The sequence below is a fragment of the Montipora capricornis genome, chromosome 10 (assembly GCF_036669925.1).
Source record: "Montipora capricornis isolate CH-2021 chromosome 10, ASM3666992v2, whole genome shotgun sequence".
Taxonomy (NCBI): Eukaryota; Metazoa; Cnidaria; class Anthozoa; order Scleractinia; family Acroporidae; genus Montipora; species Montipora capricornis.
This window is the reverse complement of record NC_090892.1, coordinates 60,811,373-60,836,372: the sequence shown is the minus strand read 5'-3', so window position 1 is coordinate 60,836,372 and position 25,000 is coordinate 60,811,373. Positions and strand designations below refer to the sequence as shown.

The following is a 25,000-nucleotide window of genomic DNA, read 5'->3' as shown; positions in this document are numbered from 1 at the left end:
ACGCAGCTCGAATTTTAACCACCTCAAGTTATGATGCTAATATTGAAGGGTTATTTGGTAAACTTCGGTGGAGAAAGTTGAGTACGCAGCGGCAAATGCAGAAAGCCATTATCGTTTTTAAATCCTTAAATGGTCTTACACCTGAGTATTTAAGCAATGTATTCACCAGTCGCTATATGACGTTACAAGTTATTCACTGAGTGACTCAGTAAACAAACTTGCTATTCCAATGCCACGCACCAATTTTTTGAAAAACAGTTCTAGCTATAGCGGTGCAGTGCTTTGGAACGGCTTACCTTCTGAGCTGCGGCAGGCAGAATCACTGTATGATTTTTGTCGACGGCACAACTCGTACTATTATTCTTAGACGCACGGCATTCATGTAAAGCAGTTTTTATTTTGTATTTATTATTTTTAGAATATTAGATTTAGTTAGGATATGATGTATTTAGATCTTAGGTTTTGTAACTGATGAATTTATCGTGTTAAAATAAAGTTAACATACATACATATTCCACCTCTAGACACTATGTATTTTCTCATCTTATTTACTCATTTATTCATACACAATTGAGTTGTTTTCCGCACAAACGTTTCACAGAAGGTACCTCAAGTATAATTCGAGGCGATCGCGATCACCACTAGACCATGAAAGACTACCTAACATATCGGGGGGTGGGGAATAGAAACAATTGTGTGGGTGACCGGAGACGAGTTTTTGTGTTTTCAATCCAGCTAATAACCCATCATGATCCTACGACCTGATAACACATCTCACCAGCCTGATTACGCATTTTTATTATATGGCTTGTGTTTGTAGCCGATATAACGCGAGTAGTTGTATGTTCTTATCCAGACCGGATTTGACAAGTAGTCATCAAATGACGTCATCAATCAAAAGACAAAAGTAGGGGGCGTGCATAAATTAGGGGCATGACGCAATGACGGTTGTAACCCTAACACGTGAAACAACACGTGCATCCCAGGTCGACGCATAAATTAGTGTGAGGTTAATGAGATGCTAGTAACGTACGTACATCAAGGTCTCTTTTATTGAGAAAGTAAGCGAGTTGTGTTTGCTGTGCGTGTGTTCTGTTTCCACCAAGCCATCCGGGTGGTAACGCTAATATATAGCGAAAAGAACAATGGGAAAGACAGGGAGCCAATGAGGTCAAGGTGATGTCATCACGGACCAATGAGACACCGCTGACGTCATTATACATTAACTTTCTGGGCTTGGGGTCACGTACCTACAAAGTGGAGTGAGAACCCTATTGTTTTGAAGCGAGTCAAACAGAATTTTAAAACACATACACAAAAGGCTTTACACGCCTGGACAAGTCCACAAACGCTTTGTTCTTTTTTAAACTAAATTTGCATAGAAGGCGATCGAAGCGTGAAGAAGGAAGAATATAGACCAAAAAAGTTGTTTTGTGTGGAAAAGAGGAGCATTCTCAACTCTTTCACGCTTTTTAAACAAACGTGAACTCCGTTGTTACAAGGAAAGTTTTCTCAACCTCGCGCTTGAATGAAACACAGGTAAATGCAATCTTTTTATGTAAGAATACACAAAGACATCCTTCAGTGCACAGACGCAAAGAAAGCCTTCTCAACAGATTTGAATAAAACCTTTTCTGAAAACGCTTGAAAAAAACCTTTAGATTTCGAGAAGCGTTTTATACTGTTGTATGGTGAAGCGGGAGTTGGTTTCATATCGTGTTTCAAAATACTTTTCACAATATTTGACACAGTGAGCAAACGGCAATATACATTTCAAACGCTTTATGAAAAGATACTCTAGTGATAAGTTGATATAAATGATTGTTCTTCGACTATTTGACTATCGTAACCTTAAAACAAACATGTTGCGTTGCGCTTTAATAAATACTGTGACTCTGATAATGCAGTTCTGTTCAGGCATACAGAATATGAAACATTCGAGACCGGACTAACTCGAGCGATTTTATTTGCAGAACGCTATCGTTAAGTCAATAAAAACACACCAACAAACATTTCAAACGTTTTACTGAATTAACCGGGAACGCTTATCACAATTTGATATTTGCGAGAGATAGTTCTCTTCAAACAAACCTTAATCCGAAAAAAGTTGTTTTGAAAACGCACCCTATGTACAACAAAGATTATATATGTTAAGTCAATAAATACACACCAACAAGCATTTCATACGTTTTACTGAATTAACAGAGAACGCTTATCACAATGTGATATTTGTGAGAGTAGTTCTCTTTGTAATTCACTTGCATTCGCTGCATCATTATTGTTTTATTATGCATGCACTGTTTCAACGCTTTTTGAGCGAAAATTAATCACACACGCGTAAATGCGAGAAGAAAAAAATGTCATTCACTGGAGTACGCTGCATCATTATTGTTCAGTAAGGTTCCCACTTTGTATTACTCCTTAATCGGGCAACCATAGGTGTTTTCGCCCTGTAGGACCTTTTAATAGCCCGCTTCTCCGTGGAATCGGGGGGCGTTTCAAAGATCCAGGGTGCTGTGTCCTTTTCGATAGGAGAAGGTGGTGTTTCTATCCTGACAGGAATTTTGGATGGACCAACGGGTGTTGCTGGAAGTTTCCTATGTGCTGTCTTTTTGGGTTGTACCTCGGATATCGTTGGAGAATGGTTTGGAATGGGCGCATTTGGAGTTGTTGTCGCTGTCCCTGCAGGTTTCGTCTTCGTTTCGCTCTTCATTTGTTTTGACAAACCTTGGTACCGTTGTAATAGTTGATCCAATAAGGCCACTTTTTGATTCTCGGGCAAAGTAGAATCCGTGATATGTTTCATGTCTTGATCCAAGCTCGTCAAGGTCGTGAGTTGCGGAGGTGAGGTTAAGCGATGTTCTGTCTTAAGGCTTTGCAATAAATGCTCTGGAACCAACATCATCTTTTGTACGTGCTTCTTTTTAACACTGTACCCAATAAATCCAAAGCGAACGGTGCAATAAAAGAGGCGAGAGCTGGCAGGAATCCTCCTTGTTGATTGAGAACTTCTTTTTTCTTCTTCAGACTAGGTGTCTTGCGAGTCAAATACAGGAGTTTCGCCTTGTGTGGTTTCAAGCGTTTAAATGATGAACTTAGAACCATAATGTTCCCTTTAAGTAGATTAAGAGCGACTTCACTGATGGCTTCTATTTGTCCCTTACTAGCGTGAGATATCATCTCTTTCCGCTGTTTCCCTCTGCTTGTAAAACAAGTGCAGAGAAAGGGTAAATGTTGATTGACTTTGGAAGCCTTGACGAGTTCTTGTTTTCTTCTCTCAGTAGATTTTGAAATCTTTCACAACGCAAAGTCATGTCACAACCACTTTGATTGTTTACTGTCTCCTCGCGGTGCAACAATTGCAAAGCAATGGCGTTAAATGAAATCTACCGGAAAGGGTTCATCGGTTTTATAGATTTTCTTATCAACGTAAACGATGGGATATGAATGTGACGCTGGGAAGATCCTTGTTCGCAATCGTTAAATTTCCGGGGTTCGTGGATGTAAATCCATCATTAAGTATCCAAATGGTTGTGGTGTAGCGCCTTGAAAACTCTCCCACACAAACGGAACGCGACCAGAAAACGCCTGTTGTGCCAGTGTCCTCAACGCCAAAGTATCTCGAGGATTGTTAAAAGCAATGATGTAATGAGCATTAAGAGAAATGCTCTGGGAAAACTTTCCTGGGGGAAAAAGGTTTTGTGTCAAATAAATGCAGGTGACGTCACAATGATGGGACACTTTGGTGCTTTGGTGAACAAATCCAAAATGCGCTCGTCATCGCTACAGTTTCTCATGAGGTCATCTAACACGAGCAGACCAGGAAGATGAGGGGGTGGAAATAAGGCGGGAATGTCATCGGGAATACCCTCCATAAACGTGACTTCCTTGACCAATTCCTTAAAACAATCTTGCCATTGACCGTAGCAATACACGATCTTGCGAATGGCGCGTTCAAATAAACAATCTGCGTGTTGAAGTATCTAGGGCGTAAATGTTGTTTTCCCGCATTGGCTGGGGCCAGAAATGATAATACTGCTGGTGCACTTGAATTGAGACATGTTCACGAGACGAAGCTTCAACGATTTGTGTACACGAGATAGAATTCCCACCCCTTTTACTAGCAAATACACACAAAAACAGCATTTTTTTTTTTTACTTTTTAACGTGATTTTATTGCTTATGGACACAGCGAAATGACTTACAACCTTGTTGCAAGCAATCATTGACTTTAGGATAAATGACTGAATTAAAATAAGCGTGTACACTCCGTTCAACTTGTGCATCGTTCCACTGAGATTCATGTCGTTTAAATTTAGCTTGAAAAGTGTTCATGTCAACATTCCGTGCTAGCTGAATGAGATAAAACAAACAATAATCTCCACAAACATCCGAGTTCAGTCCTTGCAGTGGTTTGTCGTTATAATAGGTAACTTCCCGTAGAATGTAGGTATCTGTAACTGCCCGGAACTAACGGAGGTTGCCAATATTCCAAAGCTCTCAAACAGTCACAGGATCTCTTGGTACAAGATAGAATTTCGAACTCAACGGATTGATTCAAAGTAATTTAATATATGGACAATCAGAAAATAATCAACCAAGGCTGTGTACAGTGTTATTGCTATAAATACTGATGGTGGAGTTGACAAATCGAAGTCGAACGGTCACAAATAAATCCGTAGTTTGTACAGGATAATGATTGTAGTCTGGATGATAAAGGTTTACAGATGTAGAAGCCAACTGTAGTTATTCATAAGTTGTAGTTCTCAGATAGATCGTAGGTTCGAACTGAAATAGGATATTTAAGATACTAACAATTATTATAGATTCTAACTTATCTTAGCATAAAATAAGCTTGATACGTGGCACGATACGACAAAAAATAGAAACAACAAAGGCTACACATGCCTTGCATGAGGCTTAATATGGACGTGTAGCGCATAGTTACATATCCACTTGCATACGGCATATATATAGTGGACGGTTACAACGATATCCTAGAGATTTTAAATCGAAAAGTGTTGCGTCGAAAGCTAAAGAATATACCTAGATATACGACTTAAATTACTATAGCTTTGATATTAATACAGTAAGAAAACGACGAAAACGATCATCATTTTGACGAGCATTTGACAAATGCAACACTTGAAAGGTTAGGACAAATAAAAGGATAAAAAACTTACGTACTTCGGTTTACGCTTGTACCAATGGAGACAGGGAAAAGGGTAGCAGTAGCAGGTTCCATAACCTTACTGATAGCACGAGTAGCAAATTTTTTCTTTTACTATGAGAGATTCGCCTAGTATTTATTTCATATAGGACGTGATCCGAGTTTAGGTGTAGAAGAAGTTGGGTATTTGCGCATTTCCTCACGGTAATTCCTACGCCCTGGTGGGCGATCTACGCGACTTATTTTTGTGAGATTCTAACACGTTCCGTAGCTGTAATCAAACTCTAGATGATTCGAATAAATGAGAAACGTTTTCTTAAAACTAACAGTATCAATGTTGTAAGTTTCAGGAGGAAATCCGTAGCTGTCAAAGAATTCACTTTCACGAGGCGATTCAAAGTACATAGCCACCCAATGTGTCCGAGGCTGGTCATGAGGGTCCGTATTCGCGATGAGTCTGGCTGGGTAGATGTTGATGACAGGTAGCCTATCTCTTGGAAATACGCCTTGCATCAGAGGTGCTAACACAGGGTGAGAAAGTCAGGCTTGCCATAGTTCTTGGGTCGTATGCATAACGATGAACTAAGAGCCTTGTGACAAATCGTAGACCACGCGACGATTGCGATCAATTTCCAACTGATTCTGAAATTCTGCGTACACAATTAAATTCAGAACTGAGTTCGTCTGAGTTCCAAATTTCAGGTACAGGTTCACGTTACCCATTCGATGGGGTATCAGATGATCGGGATGTCCACTTCCTGCCGGTGTCAAATCAAAACGGAACAAACCGTATCCGTTTTCTTAATCCACTCTATCAATGTCAAGCCTGTGCCCACAATTCATGTCTCCACTTCCTGAAACAGCGTGTTGTAACCATCGATCTTTTTTCCACCCGTCAGATCCAGCGCAGAATAAGGCATTTCTTCTCCATTCACAGTAAGGTTTCCGTTGAAGGCAAAAATGATGCACTGAGGAATGAAACCGTGGAATAGATCTGTCTGAGTGTGATTTAAGACTCCTTGAGGGATGATCCTTGCCTGCGTAGGGGTTCTGGTTAGGGTATAGATGGCTGGTAGCGGTGCGCTCCCTTTGTGACCTTGCATGATCTGTACATGTTCTAGTTTCACACTGTCTGCAACACGCACTGTGCGTATGCGAAGCGTGCTAGACATGATCTTTAGTTTGCAGTTGTTTGGAGTCTCCCCAGCCATGAGAACAAAAGCATCGTTGTTCAGATCCACCTTGACTTTGATCTCCAAACCGTCAAGCAACAACTTGTCAATATTAAACACGTCACAAAGAGGTACTCCGACCCAAACCAAACTTCAGCGCCATTGTTAGTAAATGTGGCTCTTCTATTCAGACCCTCATTACTTTCTGTTGTATTATCCACTTCATTCATGTGTCCAGCAGTGTCTTTGTAATACAGAGCTTTGGTTAAGTACGATTTCTTGGCCTGTTCCGTAACGTTCAATAAGGTGTTAATGTAAGCATTGTATGCTTGAGTGTCTGACTGTTCTGTTACAAGCGTTTCCTTGATCTTGATGGTAAACTGTTTGATGATGGAATGAAGGGTGTTGTTGACCAGAGTGTACTTCTTACCATCCCCTGTGGGCGATCCATCTTGTTTGGTAATCTTTACTACCAATCGCAGCTCTGTCTTGTTAATGTCAATGTAGTCAGCTAACGGTTTGATGACAAACTCGATGGGATTAGTTCCCGTTTGAACCGGTTTGCAATCGACCCATTTGCTGCTAACAATCGACACATCTTCACAGGTACATCAAACAACTGTAAGCTTGAATTCGCACCAGGGGCTGAGAGAGGGTGTGCTGATGGCATCTTTAATCAAAAATGGTCTTGAACGTTGAACAAGGTGTTCTCCTTTTCTTGGCCTGTCCTTCACTGCGCGGCTTTGACGTATCTGCGCGCTTATATACTCTTCTTCCTCGACCTTGCTGTGTAATGTCATCAATGACCCCTGTGAGTAATTTTTTTTCCAGCAGCTTTCGCTCTTGTCTTGGCAGCTTTCTTTAAAGGTTGACCATTGATCACGTCTTGGACAAGTTGCATTCCCGTTTCCAATCCAGTATCGAGCATTCGTTTTCCCACTTTTTTTGCTGTTGTTTTGAGAAAGGGAGTTGCTGAACGGAACAAGGACCGAAACATTCCACTAAGCCATTGCCCCCTTGACCATAAGGGTGTGTTCCTTCGTAGATACTAATGTCTCCTCCTTTACCGTGCTGTCTATAGGGTACAACATGTCGTCACAACATGTCGTCCATATGGGTAATATCGGTTGTTCATAGGTAATAACATGTTGTTATAGAATATCACGACGCCGAAAATGCAGGGTCACGCGTACGGCTCCAGAAGCAAATGGTATCAATTGACCTGTGTCTCCCCTTATATTGATCACCACGGATGAAAACACAGTTGTACGGAGTCTATGGTAAGAGGGCACCTTGACCTCTTCTGTGATCATGTTCCCCGGCTGACCACGAGGAACGAGCATCCGAAGTACCGGTAAGTTGGCTTGAGCATCCCCCACTACTTGAGACTCGATTAAATCGGAATACACATAGATGGTTTGAAAAGCATCTCTCGAGAGCAATCCCCATACCAATTCTTCTTTTCTGACAAGTGTTGTCGTTGTCCTCGCAAGAAGGACGCTGTGATCATCATTCTGTTGGACAAGGCCTCCGATTTGGTACAGCTGAGGAATATTATACTGATGGTTTAATTACCCCAAGGCGCGAGCTAATGTCTTTGGTAGAATCACATACCAACCGGCTGGTAACTTCAACTCAAAGTAATCTTGTGCTTTCTTGTAAATGTAAAAACACTCGTTTCCTTCCAGAATCGTAATGGTCTTGTCACTCTTCAAATAAATGTCTCTCAATCGATTGTGTAGTACCTTCGTCATACCAAGAATGACATCTTTAACTGTACGGTAAATGCCACTTGGTACAGGGATGTTCAATTTCCAGAGTTCAGGGCCAGTCTTACAAAGCAAAGTGTAGGACAATTGATTCTCACCTACGTTTTGCCAGGTGTAAGGGTAAATGATGCGTGTCATGGCCACCTCCCAGTCTTCACTTAGGTGTAGTTGACTCGGTAACTGCATCTTAAAATCGGCCGCCTTGTTTTCTGGATACTGAGTCAGACTTGCATCACTGGTCAGCACAAGGAAAAAACTGTTGGTCATGTTCATCGACGGCGGAAATGTAAAACGACGCTGACGATACCGTCTAAAAATGCTGGCGTTTGACCGTATCCACTCGTTAAATATATTTCAATGGTCTGAAATATCTTTGTCCGCAAAGGTAGGTACACAATATGTTCTCTTTCTTCAAGGAGTGTTTCTCGAAAGCTGCCCAGGGGTATCATCTCATGTAGGAGAGGTAAGCGCTTGTCACCTACCTGCCACGGTTCCACGAGATTGGTTTGAACTTGAACCACTCTCTGCTTACACGAGCAAAGAGACAGCGAAGGAGGAAAGATGTAAATACCAGGATATGTGATGGAGGTGCCAGCTGGTAAGATGAACCAATCATGACCATCTTTCTAAGGTGAGTGCAGCATTCAAGCGAACGCTGGGTGTAAGAGTGTTGTTTTCGGTTATCCATCCCAACGCGCGAGCTGTAGACAGTGTGATCAGAAGTCCTTCAGTTTGCGAGTTTAATGTTACATTCCATTCGTCGTGCACTGTGATTTCAATCTTTGATGGTGGGTCAGCGATGTTCAGGCATTGTAACATTCCTTCTGTCACATCTAAGGCTGTATAATACTTGCCCTCGGGTAATACAAACGGTGTGGATTTACCTTGACGATCCAGCATGGTGTGAGAGTGTTTGCAGTCATTTGTAATGTCAAACATTGAGAGCGCATACACGATATGATGCAATCCTACTTCCCAATCTTCTTCATCTTTCAGATGGATTTGTCGAGGTAGCGCTACGCGAAAGGAGGACTTGGAATTGTTTAGAAATAAATTACTGCTTGCATTACAGGGAGTGTCACGTAAAAGTCGCTATCTTGAATTATGTTTGTTGTAAAGCGACCAACTGGTTATGCGGAATCCAACTGTCGTATTTCTTTGGCCAACCTTTCCAATGTACCAACACCTCCTTATTCGCTCCTCGTCCCCTGCGTTTTAAAATTTTTTCAATACGAAACAGGTGTTTTTCCGTTTCTATCACTTTCTGTAACTCAAATTCGTAAAAAGTGCCTTGAATCCAGTCACCGTCTGCTTCCTTTAGACGATACACGGGTGGGTCGCGCGGAAGTCTCTGAGCAACAGTGAAAGTTTCCTCCGTCCAGGATGGTAAGTTACCTTTTTCAAAGATGCGTTTATGCTTACTGATCTTGACTTGAACTCCCACTTTGAATTTATACTTTGTCGGCTTTTTGAACAGATTTCTTTATAAATTGTTCCAGACCTCTGATGCGTTATTCTCGTTGACATCCGCTGGTTTCATTTTGATGCTACGGTTCACGCTGCGATTGTAATTCCCGTTGACTAAATCGTCCAGTTGGTCCAAATAATGGTACGAGCTGCTGGTAGTGAACATACGCCACATAAATTGCTTCAAAGTGCGGTTGAATCTTTCAACCACTTGGGCCTTGGTTTCGTTGTAGGTTACAAAATGATGTACATTCTCCTTTTTGAGGAAGGTTTGAAACGTTTTGTTCTTAAATTCGGTTCCGGCATCTGTTTGCAACTTCTCAGGTTTGCGACCTTCCTGGAAAATGCTTTCAAAGGCCACCACCAACGAGGCTCCTGTTTTCGATTTCAAGGGCACCACCCACGCGTATTTGGAAAGGACATCGATACAAGTCAGTAAATACTTGTATCCTTGATTCCACCGACTCAAATGTTGCAAATCAACCAAGTCCGCCTGCCATTGCGAATCTATATCAAACACAATTACTCCGTTACGACGAAAGTGTTTTCTTGCAGGTTTGTGTAGGGTATAGCCAGGTTGTTGGCGGAGCCAATCGAGTACTTGCGTGCGTTTCAAACCATACCGACGCGCCGCACGATACAGTATGTCGACTCCCCCTAAAGCGGATGGTGGATCCACTTCATAATACAGTTTCTGTAATAGTTGGTTCGTCTGATTTAGAGTCCGCGTTTTCTTTTTCTTCTTCTTTTGCATTTTCTTCTCCGTGATTATCGGTGACATCTTTCAATTCGATGTGAACCTCGCTACCGCAACACGCAACTAAACATCGCATTCTCTGACATATGTCACTTAAAGAAACTGTGGGCGATGAGCTTCCACACACGCGGCTTGCAGCACTACCAATGGTGTTAAACAAATGATTAGATCTTCTTCATTCGCAGACTTTTTACAACAATTTACCAAACCATCCACCAGAAAGGAGGATAATGTATCGAGTATGTGACACATAACACTTTGTGAAATGTATATTGTTCGGTAAATGTAGCGTTGCATTGGTCCATGTAGTAATAAAAACTCAACAAGCGACCGGGGTTCATTGGATGTAACCCTTTTACAAGTTCTAACCATTGCTCGCGAGGTGTGCTGTGAAAGATGTGTCCTGCAAAACAACTCTGAGCGCAAACCCTAACAAAGACAAAGTACACTCTATCCATTACGGTTAACGAGTCTACTGAAAAACGGGCACTGCACGTATTATTTTATACCACTTTTTGTGAATTCAGTCACTCACTAACACGGTTAACACTTGGGCGTGTGTGATTTATTTTTGCTCTAAACAATGCATGCATAATTTTGCTTGACCGGTACATGTGTCATCTTTATTGTACATAGGGTGCGTTTTCAAAAGAACTTTTTATTTACTGGTACTTATTTTTTGGATTAAGATTTGATCAAAGAAATCTACCTCTCGCAAATATAACATTGTGATAAGCGTTCTCTGTCAAGCAGCGAACTCAAGTGAATGTGTGTGATTTATTTTCGCTCAAAAAGCGTTGAAACAGTGCATGCATAATAGAACAATAATAATACAGCGAATGCAAGTGAATTACAAAGAGAACTACTCTCACAAATATCACATTGTGATAAGCGTTCTCTGTTAATTCAGTAAAACGTATGAAATGCTTGTTGGTGTGTATTTATTGACTTAACAAATATAATCTTTGTTGTACATAGGGTGCGTTTTCAAAACAACTTTTTTCGGATTAAGGTTTGTTTGAAGAGAACTATCTCTCGCAAATATCAAATTGTGATAAGTGTTCCCGGTTAATTCAGTAAAACGTTTGAAATGTTTGTTGGTCTGTTTTTATTGACTTAACGATAGCGTCCTGCAAATAAAATCGCTCGAGTTAGTCCGGTCTCGAATGTTTCATATTCTGTATGCCTGAACAGAACTGCATTACCAGAGTCACAGTATTTATTAAAGCGCAAGGCAACAGGTTTGTCTTAAGGTTACGATAGTCAAATAGTCGAAGAACAATCATTTATATCAACTTATCACTGGAGTATCTTTTACTAAAGCGTTTGAAATGCATATTGTTGTTTGCTCACTGTGTCAAATACTGTGAAAAGTATTTTGAAATACGATATGAAACCAACTCCCGCTTCACTATACAACAGTATAAAACGCTTCTCGAAATCCAAAGGTTTTTTTCAAGCGTTTTCAGAAAAGGTTTTATTCAGATCTGTTGAGTAGGCTTTCTTTGTGTCTGTGCACTGAAGGATGTCTTTGTGTATTCTTACATAAAAAGATTGCATTTACCCGTGTTTCATTCAAGCGCGAGGTTGAGAAAACGTTTCTTAAAAAAAGGTTGTAACAACGGAGTTCGCATTTGTTTAAAAAGCGTGAAAGAGTTGAGAATGCTCCTCTTTTCCACACAAAACAACTTTTTTGGTCCATATTCTTCCTTCTTCACGCTTCGATCGCCTCTATGCAAATTTAGTTTAAAAAAGAACAAAGAGTTTGTGGACTTGTCCAGCCGTGTAAAGCCTTTTGTGTATGTGTTTTAAAATTCTGTTTGACTCCCTTCAAAACAATAGGGTTCTCACTCCACTTTGTAGGTACGTGACCCCAAGCCTAGAAAGTTAATGTATACTGACGTCAGCGGTGTCTCATTGGCCCGTGATGACATCACCTTGACCTCATTGCCTCCTTTCTTTCTCATTGTTTTTTTCGCTATATATTAGCGTTACCCCCGGATGGCTGGGTGGAAACAGAACACAGGCACAGCAAACACAACTCGCTTACTTTCTCAATAAAAGAGACCTTCATGTACGTACGTGACTAGCATCTCATTAACCTCACCCTAATTTATGCGACGACCTGGTATGCACGTGTTGTTTCACGTGTTAGGGTTACAACCGTCATTGCGTCATGCCCCAACATGCCCCTAATTTATGCACGCCCCCTTCTTTTGTCTTTTGATTGATGACGTCATTTGATGACTACCTGTCAAATCCGGTCCGGATAAGCGCATACAACTACTAACGCGCGCTCTGTTTGGCTAATTGTGACTGAATTGTAGGGTATTATTCTCCCGTAATGCCCACGAGCCGATTACGGGCTTGCAAAAACAAAGCAAAAGGTAATTAAAGAGCCATATAATAAACTACCTACTAACCTCACTTGCTCGGGACCGTACTGGGGAATATTGGCCCTCAGTCGTTTTTGTACGGACCTCGCTGCGCTCGGTCCGTACTGCCACGACCTCGGGCCAATATTCCCCAGTACGGCCCTAGCGCTCGGTTAGTAAGAAGTTAGTATTCAACATTTGTAAATACCATAATAGAAACTTGTAAAGCATCTGTTTTCTAATTTTAATTGGACTCAATGTCGTTAAATGTGGACTTCGAACTTTGGACTACGGAATTGGACTAGACATTGACCAAGATACTGTAAAGAAAATCGAAGAAAAAAAAACACTGAAATACTGTGAACTTCAAAGGATATCGGCTAAAAAGACTTCGAACAAAGTGTAGGCTACCTGTAGCCTCTTGTTGCACTATTAGGATGAACTACTTTCAGAGTAAATATACAGCCTTGGTAAAGCTAGACACTTTTCATGACAGTTGTTATGATATTACGCCGTAAATATTGTGTACGGATGTACGGATGTCCGAGTTCGTTTAAAGTGGCAATCCTATTTTTTCATTACGTTATTATGCTATTGCAACACCTTACAGAGATGTTATTCACAAGGACAAATTCGGCTCGGCCCAAGCCTAATTTTAAGTAATCGCTAGTTGTTGTCCTTCAGTAGCATTTGGAGTAATGATTGCAAGTTCGAATGAGGCCTAACACTACTGTGAAGTTTTTGTACCCAATTATTCCATCAGGGATCAAGCCTAGTATTGGAATTGGGCCCACACAAGGACAGAGAAAAACTCTGACCAGGGTGGGATTTGAACCCACGACCTTCGGATTAGATCACCGCTGCTCTACCGACTCAACTACTAGGCCAGAACGGGAGCTGGCCGTGGGTATGTGAGATGTTATTCACAAGGACAAATTCAGCTCGGCCCAAGTCTAATTTTAAGTAATCGCTAGTTGTTGTCCTTCAGTAGCATTTGGAGTAATGATTGCAAGTTCGAATGAAGCCTAACACTACTGTGAAGTTTTTGTACCCAATTATTCCATCAGAGATCAACCGTAGTATTGGAATTGGGCCCACACAAGGACAGAGAAAAACTCTGACCAGGGGGGGATTTGAACCCACGACCTTCGGATTAGATCATCGCTGCTCTACCGACTAAGCTACAAGGCCAGAACGGCCAACCATTACTCCAAATGCTACTGAAGGACAACAACTAGCGATTACTTAAAATTAGGCTTGGGCAGAGCCGAATTTGGCCTTGTGAATAACATCTCACATACCCACGGCCAGCTCCCGTTCTGGCCTAGTAGCTCAGTCGGTAGAGCAGCGGTGATCTAATCGGAAGGTCGTGGGTTCAAATCCCACCCTGGTCAGAGTTTTTCTCTGTCCTTGTCTGGGCCCAATTCCAATACTAGGGTTGATCTCTGATGGAATAATTGGGTACAAAAACTTCACAGTACTCTTAGGCCTCATTTGAACTTGCAATCATTACTCCAAATGCTACTGAAGGACAACAACTAGCGATTACTTAAAATTAGGCTTGGGCCGAGTCGAATTTGTCCTTGTGAATAACATCTCACATACCCACAGCCAGCTCCCGTTCTGGCCTTGTAGCTCAGTCGGTAGAGCAGCGGTGATCTAATCCGAAGGTCGTGGGTTCAAATTCCACCCTGGTCAGAGTTTTTCTCTGTCCTTGTTTGGGCCCAATTCCAATACTAGGGTTGATCCCTGTTGGAATAATTGGGTATAAAAACTTCACAGTAGTGTTAGGCCTCATTCGAACTTGCAATCATTGAAGACTGCAGAAGGCAAAGTAAAGAAAATCTCATTGCTGCCCTTTTCGTTGTCCCCCTCCCCTCCCTAAAAAAGAGGCTGTTTAAAAAACGTTGCAAGCGAAAAGAAACAAAAAAGGGTAGTACGCTGTTACGAAGTAATAAGCAAAAAAAGAAAAAAACAGAAAGCCTAAAACAGGCAACATATGCAATGACCTTGTAAACATTTTCCTGTATTATTGTGTCCGTACGTTGTTCACCCTGTTTTTGTGATGTTATCCTTGTACTCACTACAGCCACTTCTGTGCCATTATCAAAAACTTTCTTTGGCATGACAGTCTCCATATTAACAAATTTAGCATAAATTTTTCTTACCAAGAAAGCGCTGTCGTCCAATTCTTTCATCCTGAGCAAGAAAAATGCAATTAATACTGTAACACAACAAAAACGCCTCCAAGTTACCATAACAAATAACGGTAATCAGCAAAGATCCGTAACAACAGTAACAAAGTAGCCTTCATTTAGTAACCCATACAGCTGTCTTTACTTTGACTGATTTTCTATCTAAAGTTCACCAACTGCTAGTGTTTGTCCATGACTATCAATAACACGGTATATTAGAAAATAGATACCAATAATCAATAAAAAGAGCTTGTATCTAGAAATAAGAGATGGCAACATAAACAAATCCTAGATACTGAAGACAGCAAGTTGGCTAGGTCTAAGTTGATTGAAAGGATAGGAGTGTGAGAATGGATCTAGCTTTCATTAGCAGTTTTGGGCCTTTGACTTTCTTCATTCCTCATACAAATACATTCCACTTAATTCTGGATGATATTTTCCTATGTTATATCTCAATGTCCATTAAAACTGTTTCTGCATTCCCTGCACTCTTTGTCTTGCCTTCTCCTTGTTTCCACCCATCTTTCCTACACCTCAGATCGTTTCCTGGTCTCAATCTCCTGAACGTCTACTGTTAATCAGTATTACAGTAACAACTGTTAGCGTATTCCATTCGTCTTTCTCGTGTTTCAAGCACTAGTTTTTCGTTCTTTGACCTCTTTCCTTTGACATTCACATTGGTATTCAAAGCTCTTATGATCGTCCTCGCTCCCTTGTCCTCTGGACCTGTGTCTGGTCCTTTATATGTTTGTTTCTGTTGTCTCTGTGTTGTTCTGAAATATAATTCGTACTCAAAGTCCAATATCACTGAATTCCATGGTTCTCTTTGCCATTTATCCTTCTACCAAACTGTCTGATTATTGACAACTACTTCCACGCAACCCATTCCAATGCTAGTTTCAACAGAACTATGATGCCACTTTACATACTGCAAGTAGGTGTTCAACTTTTTCCTGATGTTCACCACATACTCTGCAGACTACTAGACCTTGGTAATCTTCTCACCATTTTCATGATCTTCGTTTCTACCATTTTCTCAAGCATATTCTTGACTGCTTCAGTGTTTCCTACAACCATCACGTGTGGATACATTTGGAATTTACAAGTAACTTAAGGACTTAATTTAATTTTGGCACTGTATTGGTAGTCACTTAGTGCATCTACCTTACAGGTATCACAAAAGCTAACTAACTTTTCCTTTAATCTGTTCATCCAGACATTGAAGTTGTACAGAAGAGCAACATCACTCAGAGATGATACATGGTTTCCCAAGCTGCTTTGATCACAATGCCAGGTCAACTGTGCTGAACTGGTCTGTCTCAGAAATAATTTACGTCGACAGGCCAGTTGTTGTAAATGTGAGATCCCACGTCAGATGATATATATCACACCAATTTCTTTACAACAGTACAATGGGTTTGAATGGTTAAACAAACAACTCGCATGAATGGTTAAACAAACAACTCGCCCCATAGCCAATATTATTGATTTCTGCAAATTATTAGCCCCCTGTTTCAAAAAAATTGATCCCCAATATTAAAACAATGAATTTTTTGCAGTGCTGAAAAATCGGTGTTCTTTGACAACGAGCAATTACTTTTTGAAAGGAAAAGCTTCGACTTTGTTCTTCAACTGCATAAACAAAGAATGACAGCGCCCTAAATTTTTCTGCTATTGCTATGAAACAGTTCAGTTCGTTTTTCAACACTTCTGCCATTAGGGAAATGATAACCAGCATTCAGAGTCGCCAAATTGGATGAGTCGGTGGAACATCATTGATTAACTGGGCAGAGTCACTCATCCCAGATCTTTCCTTAGTCGTCTAATATGGCGATCGGATTTTTTGGACAAGGAAAACATAAAACACGACCGGATTTCTCGCCCAAGAAAAAACACAAATCCCCTCAAGCAAGGGGACTCTATTCAACAGAATAAATTAACTTAACTTGATAACGTTTTATTCTGATGCTAATCACAATTGATTTTGACTTTATGATTCTAATACACCCTATGCAAAACGAAAAGGGACTGGGAGCGACACCCGCGAAAACGAGGTTAGTTGGGCCTTGTTCTGTTCACTCGTAGTAAAAAATGGCTGCTGATGGAACTGTAAAGTGCCAGCCGTCTTTCCGAGGACGATATACCAGGAGCATCTCTTCAAGGACGAAATTCTACAACACTCACCACGGATGAGCTTCGCTTTTGGTTAAAATGTCGTGGCGACCCGGCAAAAGGATTAAAAACAAAGGCACAGTTATACAGTTAGCAAAAAGGCAAGTAAGCTTATCGATGTATTTGTCAGTAGTCGTAATAATAAGGGCTTTTTTTCTACTGTACTTGGTTAAAAGGACTCGATATTAAACTTTTCTTATTTCTTATTTCAAGTAGAGATCAGGAGATTTAATGTTTACTTCCGTCGCTTAACTGTTTCTCCACAATTAACTGGTGTGCTAATTTTTCCGTAGAGTACTTGATATGTGGCTTCTGGTTGTGATAAAGATGTTGTGGATCCGGACAAGAACCTTATTTACACGCGTCGAAAGCGGAGACAAGAAAAATTACAAACTCGAAATGATCCGTTGCCAAAGGAAAGTACTGTAAGGTTTCCATCGACTGGGTGGTCAACAAGCTTACAACGAATGCCATTGTTTACAAAGGCAGAAATGCATTTGCATGTCTCTCAGTCTGGAAAAAACATTGACCGAAGTAAGCAGAGCCATACAGTTCCAACAAGCATGAGAAAAGCCAAGACGTTCCTTGAAGACGAATACTTGAAGGACGCAGTTGCTGCTAGTGATAATGAATATTTCTTTTTTCAATGTTTGTCTCATCATAGCTTTAAAAATACGAAGCCCCTCATAAATTAAAAGTTGCACTTTATTTAGTGAGTGGAAGTGTAAAGTATGCTTCATGTACGTGCGTGGCGGGATCTGCTGGCTTTTGTAATCATGTACTTGCACTTATGATGAAACTTTGTAAGTTTAGCTTGTATAGCTGTCAAAATGTCAAGGAGTTCGACCATGAATCTGATATGGCAAAACCTAAGGCATGCACCTCAAGTTTACAGCTGAGGCACAGACCTGCAAGAGGGAAAAAAATCAAGCCTCAACCTGTCATGGAACTCAATGTAAAGAGGTCCAAATTAGATAGCGATTATGATCCTGATAGTGGTGTGAGGTGTTTATTGTATGAAGCTAGGAAAAACTTGAGCACACAAACATCAGATGAAGTTATCTTGAAAGACAAGCTTCAAAAGATCAATCCTAAATTTGCCCTGTCCCAAATCATGTCTCCTGGTGGTACTAACTTACAGGAAACAAAATTTGGAAAATCTCCGAGTGATTCATACATGTATGCAAGTTATCAGTTACAGTTCTCCGAGTCCAATTTTCAAGTTTTCTGCAATATTGACTCAGTGCCTAGGGCAGACTGTACTGATGGTAATGATGACCAAAAAGCTATATCTGCATTTCCTTTGCAACATTCTGAACAGTACAAAAAGCCAGATGGTTTGAGCAGGAACTAAGAAGCACTCCTGGATCATGTGACTGTTGATGAGGCAAAGCTCAATAACATAGAGAAGACTACAAGAGAACAAGCAGCCTCCCAAGAATGGAATACTGAAAGGAAATTTCGGTTTACAGCTTCTAATTTCCACACCATTGCAAAAAGGAAAAGAAATCATGCCTCTATAGTAAACAACCTGCTTCATCCCAAGCAGACAGAACATGGGAAAAGCTATGAACCTGTAGCCTTGAAAGAATATGGAAAGTATATGTTTGCAGCTAGGAATCCAGTTACAGTGTTAAAAAGGGCCTTGTTGTGAGTATGGCCTGTTCATTTTGGCAGCATCGCCAGATGGAAAGGTCATTGATCATTGTTGTAGTAAGGCTTTTGGACTGGTAGAGGTTAAGTGTCCCTTCAGTAAGTTTCATATAAGTCCCTTAGATGCATGTGCAGATGAAAGTTTCTTTGCAGAAAATGTAAATGGACAGCCAAGACTGAAAAGGGGACATCAGTATTACTTTCAAATACAGGGTCAACTTGCTGTTACAGGGGCTACCTGGTGTGATTTTGTAATTTACACCAGCTAAGGCATGAGTGTAGAGAGGATCACATTTGATCCTCAGTTCTGGGACACATTGAATGAATGCCTTAAAGTGCCCCTGTGACCAAAAAATGAATTCATATTTTTCTTTGGATTTCAAAACTATGTAAACAAAACACTAAGTGACCCACGTTTTAAGCCTTGATTTCAAAAAGATACCTTTTACTTTAACTGGAATTTTTCTATTTAATGGTCCGCCATTACTAACATTATGTTCTTGAGAGAGCTGGATCGAGGAGAAAATGACGTCAAAGGTTCACTAGTTTAAGAATGCAATACGTGTGTACGCCGCAGAATTAATATGCAGCACGGGGGTTTTGGGCTTTCAGACTTTTAAACTCACGCTTTGCATATATAATAAGCTGCGTTCACACGCTGAAATTTTAAGCTAGTGAGCCTCTGACGTCACTTTTCCCTGGATCCAACCGTCTGAGGTCCAATCGGTCAGTTTTGAACGTGAGTAATGGCGGACCGTGAAATCCAAAACTTACCCTCAAAGTAAGCGGCGTTTGGATAAAAACCAAAGCTCAAAATTTTGCCAGTCAGGTGTTAAGCAAACACACTTTCAAAATCTGAAGGAAAAAAGGAAGTGGTTTTTTTGATCACAGGGGCACTTTAAGAACTGCTATTTCAATCACTTTATAGAGCCAGCCGCTTTAGAATTCTGTAAACATTAGAAAAGCATGTCATTGTTGTTAAATTGTAGCAATGAAACATATGTCTAAAATCAACCTTGATGTCTTTCAAGATAAAACTTTTGTAAGATTAGCTTCTTTATTCTTAGTTCTTCAGCACAAGGACTGTACGAAGGTAAATGACAGTTTATTAGCTCCTGGCGCTCAAAGATGTCGGAACACTAGTTTACCAAATCTGTGCTCTTTCTGAGACATAACATTAGGGTCTGGCGCTTTTATTAAATGGTGTTGTTTTCTGTAGAAGGCATTATTGCTTTGCCTAAATGTTACGTGGAAATAAGAGGATCGTGCATGTTACACGAAAAGGCAGACACTCCACATTTGGTTTACTACCCCAAATAGACTAAGAGGTACGACACTATCCCAAATGCGGAAGTTCTTTCGATATGTATTCTTACCGAGGCAATTTCCTGGGTCTTGATAACATCTTGTGCTGTCATTTGGGTATACAACCCTAGAAAAGGTGGAATGTTTAGGTTCACACCCAGTGGGAGGAGATCTTCAATTGTAAAGTTTTTATCGACCATCACAGTGTCACCTTTATCAAATTCTAACTTCAGAAAACCACTTCTCTCATCAACAATTTCGCGATCGGAAATACTTCCACTGTATAGTTGACTGATAAAAGTTATAGCTCCAGGCCACTGGGAGCAATTCCAACTAAAACTTTCAGAGTTACGTGGTTCTTATATGAGCTGAACAGTTTCGAATTCAAAAGAAGGCTGGAAGGCATCTGACATCTAATCTCTGTGCAATCGATTATTACACGGGTGGAAGAGTATTTGTCTTTAAAGCTGTCTGGCATAGTAGCTGTAACAACCTCCTTATTTGCCCATATAGATACCTGACCACAAGTTATTTATCCAAGACAGGAATATCCTGCTCACTGTTGACTGAGAGATATGAAACAAGTGAGCCAGATGTTTTTCTGCGAATCCCCTTCTCAGTCTGCAGAGTACAAGGAAAAACTCCTCTCCTGCTTCTAAGCTCCTTTTTCTACCTTTGTGAGTGCATTCCTCTGGTTCCTCGGTTTCATCATAAAAAACGTTTCGGGACACTTCTTTCTTTTGACGAGCAGTACCTAATGTTCTCCCCATTCGTTCCAGTGTTCAAAAATTCATATACAGCATTAAATGTAGCAAAGTTAGGAAAGCCGGTGTAAAAGACAATGTCCTCGTCAGAGGTAAAATTTCGCAACTGAAAAACGCGAGAAGCTGCAAGACCCTTCTGACGTTTCAAAACTTCTATTTCAGCCTTTAGTGAAGCATTTTCAAGCTCCAAACTCTTCTCTTTTTTGAGAAGTTCTTTGAAATCTTCTGTCGTGTTTCCTTGCGTATCCGTGTCGGCAGAGCTACCAGCCGCCGATGAATTGCAGTTATCAGCACTGGTTTCAGTTGTTTGAGATACTAGCAACTCTGTGTCTGTATTCCACGTAAACATACGTTTCTTAGGAGGCTTTCTCTTTAGCGGAGAACTTTGTGACCAAGAAAATCGTGACGGCACGACCCCTTCCCTGACATAAATACGCTGGCCTCCGATAGACTTAACAAAGTCCTCAGGTTTAAAGTGACGAGAGCATATCTTCGTTTTTTTTCCTTAATCATTTTAGGTCATTTTAGATTCATTTCAGGTCATTTTAGATTCATTTTAGGTCATTTTAGATTCATTTTAGGTCATTTTAGATCATTGTAGGTCATTTTAGATCATTTTAGATCACTTAGGTCATTTTAGATCATTTTAGATCATTTTAGATCGTTTTAGGTCATTCCTTGTTTTAGTAACTACGGCCTCCAGCAGCTGTTTAGAATTTTCCTCATGGTTCTGATATACTGATGACAAAACTTGAACAGCTTCTGCTGCATATTACCGTACATTGTGTGTGATTTGCAGGGCAACCAGTGATGCTTCTTTGTGGAGAAGCTGTATCAACAAATACCGGTGCAGCTGGGTTTTTCCTTTGGCACTTGAGTTAAGGCCTTGTGCCATCCCTCCTGAGGTCTCTGCTGGTCATCCTCGCCGCTTCCATGTAGGTGGTTGGTGGGAATGTCTCACTGGTAATCCAGTTATCTTCAATATAGCTGGTGCCCTGTTTCAGTGGTAGCTCGTTGCTGAAGGCGATAAAATCTTACTTTATTCTTTGCCACCAGCAGGAATGGTAGGTCCATCATTGTCATGTGTAATAATATATAATAATCATTTACATGTATGATGAGTTAACCGCTAAATAATGATTTATCCGGTTGATACTCCTATTCATGATCCTTTGAACAACCAACGTCAGATAATGACAACATAAGTGGGATTGTATTCTAAACGTTGAGTAAGACGAAGTGTGGTAGCCTTTCATAATATTGGCAGCCTTTCATAATATTATAAATATTTATACTCCAAAGTGGATTACACTTAAGGCTTTATTTGTGAACACCTTTTGTTGTCACATCCTGCATAACAGGATACCAAGATCTAGTTTTTGGACTACAATATATTATGTACAACTGAATCTCTTCTTCAAGCCTACAGTGTACATGTATATTTGCATCCTATAAGATTACACCAAAATTTAGTATCCACTATTTTATGTAGTTCCATGAGCACCTTGCTGTCACAACAAGTGGACACTTTGAGTTTATATTGAGTCCTAAAGGTGTCTGTTAACATGAAAGGAGGTTAGATTGTACGGAGTGTTAAGTATTTATGAGTCAATGAGTCAAGGAGTCATGAGTCAATGAGTCAACGAGTTGGTTCAGTTAATTAAACCGTCATAAAATGAAAGCTAAAATTTCAGAGAGTGCTTAGGCCTAATCACTGAAACGAGGGCTCAGGCTTAATCAACAAATTATTGGTATATTCACTGTGAGTCTCATTGACTCATGACTCATTGACTCATTGACTCATAAAACATGCGTTCTCGATTGTACGACTGCACTGCTCTGTACACTACTGTTATATTTTAACTAAGAAAGTAAAGAAAGGTACTTACTGTTGAAGGTGAATATGAGCTGCAACAGGTTCATAAAATTAATAATAACAAGGGAGTTCAAACATCAAGTTGTGTATATCGATAACTACTTTATTTTATTACTATTATAATTATTAGTCATTACGTATATTTATAAATGGCTTAGGGACTGCGAATCTGAAGATGTATTTAATTTTAATTGGAGTCCTCTCTATTTGTTACCTAGGAAATGTACATTAAGCCGAAACTCACAGAAAAATTGCAACAAATTCCTTTTTATTTAATATTAAATTCTCTGACACAGATTTCAGTTGCTTCTGCTAAAATGCACAGGAAACCCTAATTCACCGCTTCTGGGATTGCCCTTTACATATGTTTTTTGGAATAACATACAAAATTTCCTGATTTCATTTAACCTGATCCAAACCTCTCCCGTTCTAAGGAAAACTGAGTGTTTGGATCTTGATGAGCAATAACGAGAAATTTTAGTTAATCATTGCCTACTTCTAGCTACTATATTCTTAGTTTTACAACAATACAAAACCTTCAATATTAGATTACAATTAGAAAAACAAATTTCAGCCACAACAGGAAGGCAGAAAGCATTCAAAAGAAGTGGCATAAAATAATTACGTCGCTGTGACTGTCTGACTGTTTTCTCCTTTTTTCTTTCCCTCCCCTTTCTTTTCTGGTTATTGTCATGTAAGTTTGTTAACTAATGCACTCTGGCCCGCCCTATTGACAAGCAATTAGTTACCCCCATCAATCACTGCAACGCAATATTGCAATTTTTGAAAGTATGTAAGTGTTGTATCACGTTGTAGTAGTTATTGTTCAATTTGATTTTTAAAAAAAATTAAAAATTAAAATAAAATAAAAAAAGATTTGAGACAACAATAATGACAAAGATTGACCAGTGAATGGAAGAGAGCTATTAGAAACAATTCAGCAAAAACAGAACACAGCTGAAAATGGCAAATTGAGGTCATCAAGTTAAGATCTGAACTTGAAAAAGGTTTGCAAAAATCTGAACTCTAACCCTAGACAATTATTTAATACTTTCAACCCCTTCCTATCTCACAAAAAGGATTCAAGTTACAGAAACAACATCACTCTCAATATATATGATAACCTAGAGACAAACCACAAAGGCAAATGACACCAATATTATTTGCTGGGGCACATATCCTGCGCACAGAACAGAGGAAGCTGATTTTAATAAACATGGCAGTGTACAAAGCACAGTGGTGTAAACAAACAACGATTAAGCGTATAGCGGATTTTGCACACCTGCTTTCAGGATAGTTAATTTTTGGCTTGTTGATCCTTTCTTATTTCATTCAGTGATTTAGAGGTACGTTTTAGTTTTAACCCGAACTGCATTTAGTTAGTTTTGGTTCTGTTACTGGACGGATCCGAAGTTTTCAGTAAAGTAAGTTGTGAGACGCTGAAGATTTGGAAAAGATCGGCAAAGCGGGACTGTTATGCAAGTCATTTCCTACTTATCCTTTGAACTTAACAGGGGCGTAGCGTAAGGTTTTGAAGGTGTACGCACATGAGAAATGTTTCGAGTGCCAAAAGCGCTCCAAACTAGGGGTTTCTGAGGGCATGCTCCCCCAGAAACTTTTGAAATTTAGGGTCTCGCAAATACCATTTGCAACTATTTCCGAAGGACATTTCGATAAATAAATGCGAAGGAAAATGTATTAGTTAGTTGTTTATTTTACCCATCTGTTGAGTTTTCAGCAAGCTACAACACAAACAGGGGGTTTACAATCAAAGGGAAAGAGGTCACAAACTCTGTCCTACATCATGATCATAACCTTTTTACATCGCAACTTGGTAAGCTTTGAACACGTGGCATAGTTTCAATTCCCTTTACATTTTTTTTTATAGCTGCTGTGCTTCTTCAGTTTCCATGAAATCTCGTTTTTTCCTCAACAAGAATTTTTATTTTCCGACAATTCTTTCGTACATGTATAATGATAAATGTACACTAGTTTTCGCTTTTAGCCCTCAATTTTGCTGTGGAATGATTAGACTCAGTATACCGGCTATTAGATCAGTTAGATCTCAGTTCAGTTCAGTTCAGTTTATTTTGCCATTTCATAATATATATATTAGTAGTTAAGTGTACGTAAGGAAAAGCGACGAAGAGACAAACTCTTGACTGTTCTGGACGAAGTTTAATATGACGTTTCGGCCGTTCGGCCTTCTTCAGGTTAAAAGTTAAAAACTAAAAAACTAAAAAACTATTTACAAGATTGTAAATAGTTTTTTAGTTTTTAACTTTTAACCTGAAGAAGGCCGAACGGCCGAAACGTCATATTAAA

At 40.0% G+C, this 25,000-nt stretch overlaps 1 protein-coding gene and 1 pseudogene across 1 annotated transcript in view; both read right to left on the bottom strand.

Annotated features, from left to right (window-relative positions):
* Nucleotides 1-25,000, bottom strand: part of LOC138018417 (ubiquitin carboxyl-terminal hydrolase 15-like) — a 121,733-nt gene that overhangs the window by 10,000 nt on the left and 86,733 nt on the right. The window contains exon 6 of the mRNA XM_068865035.1: nucleotides 14,879-14,909. Coding sequence (XP_068721136.1) covers nucleotides 14,879-14,909 — 31 coding nt within the window. The remainder of the gene's footprint in view (nucleotides 1-14,878; nucleotides 14,910-25,000) is intronic.
* On the bottom strand, nucleotides 5,712-8,378 carry LOC138018978 (uncharacterized protein F54H12.2-like; annotated as a pseudogene).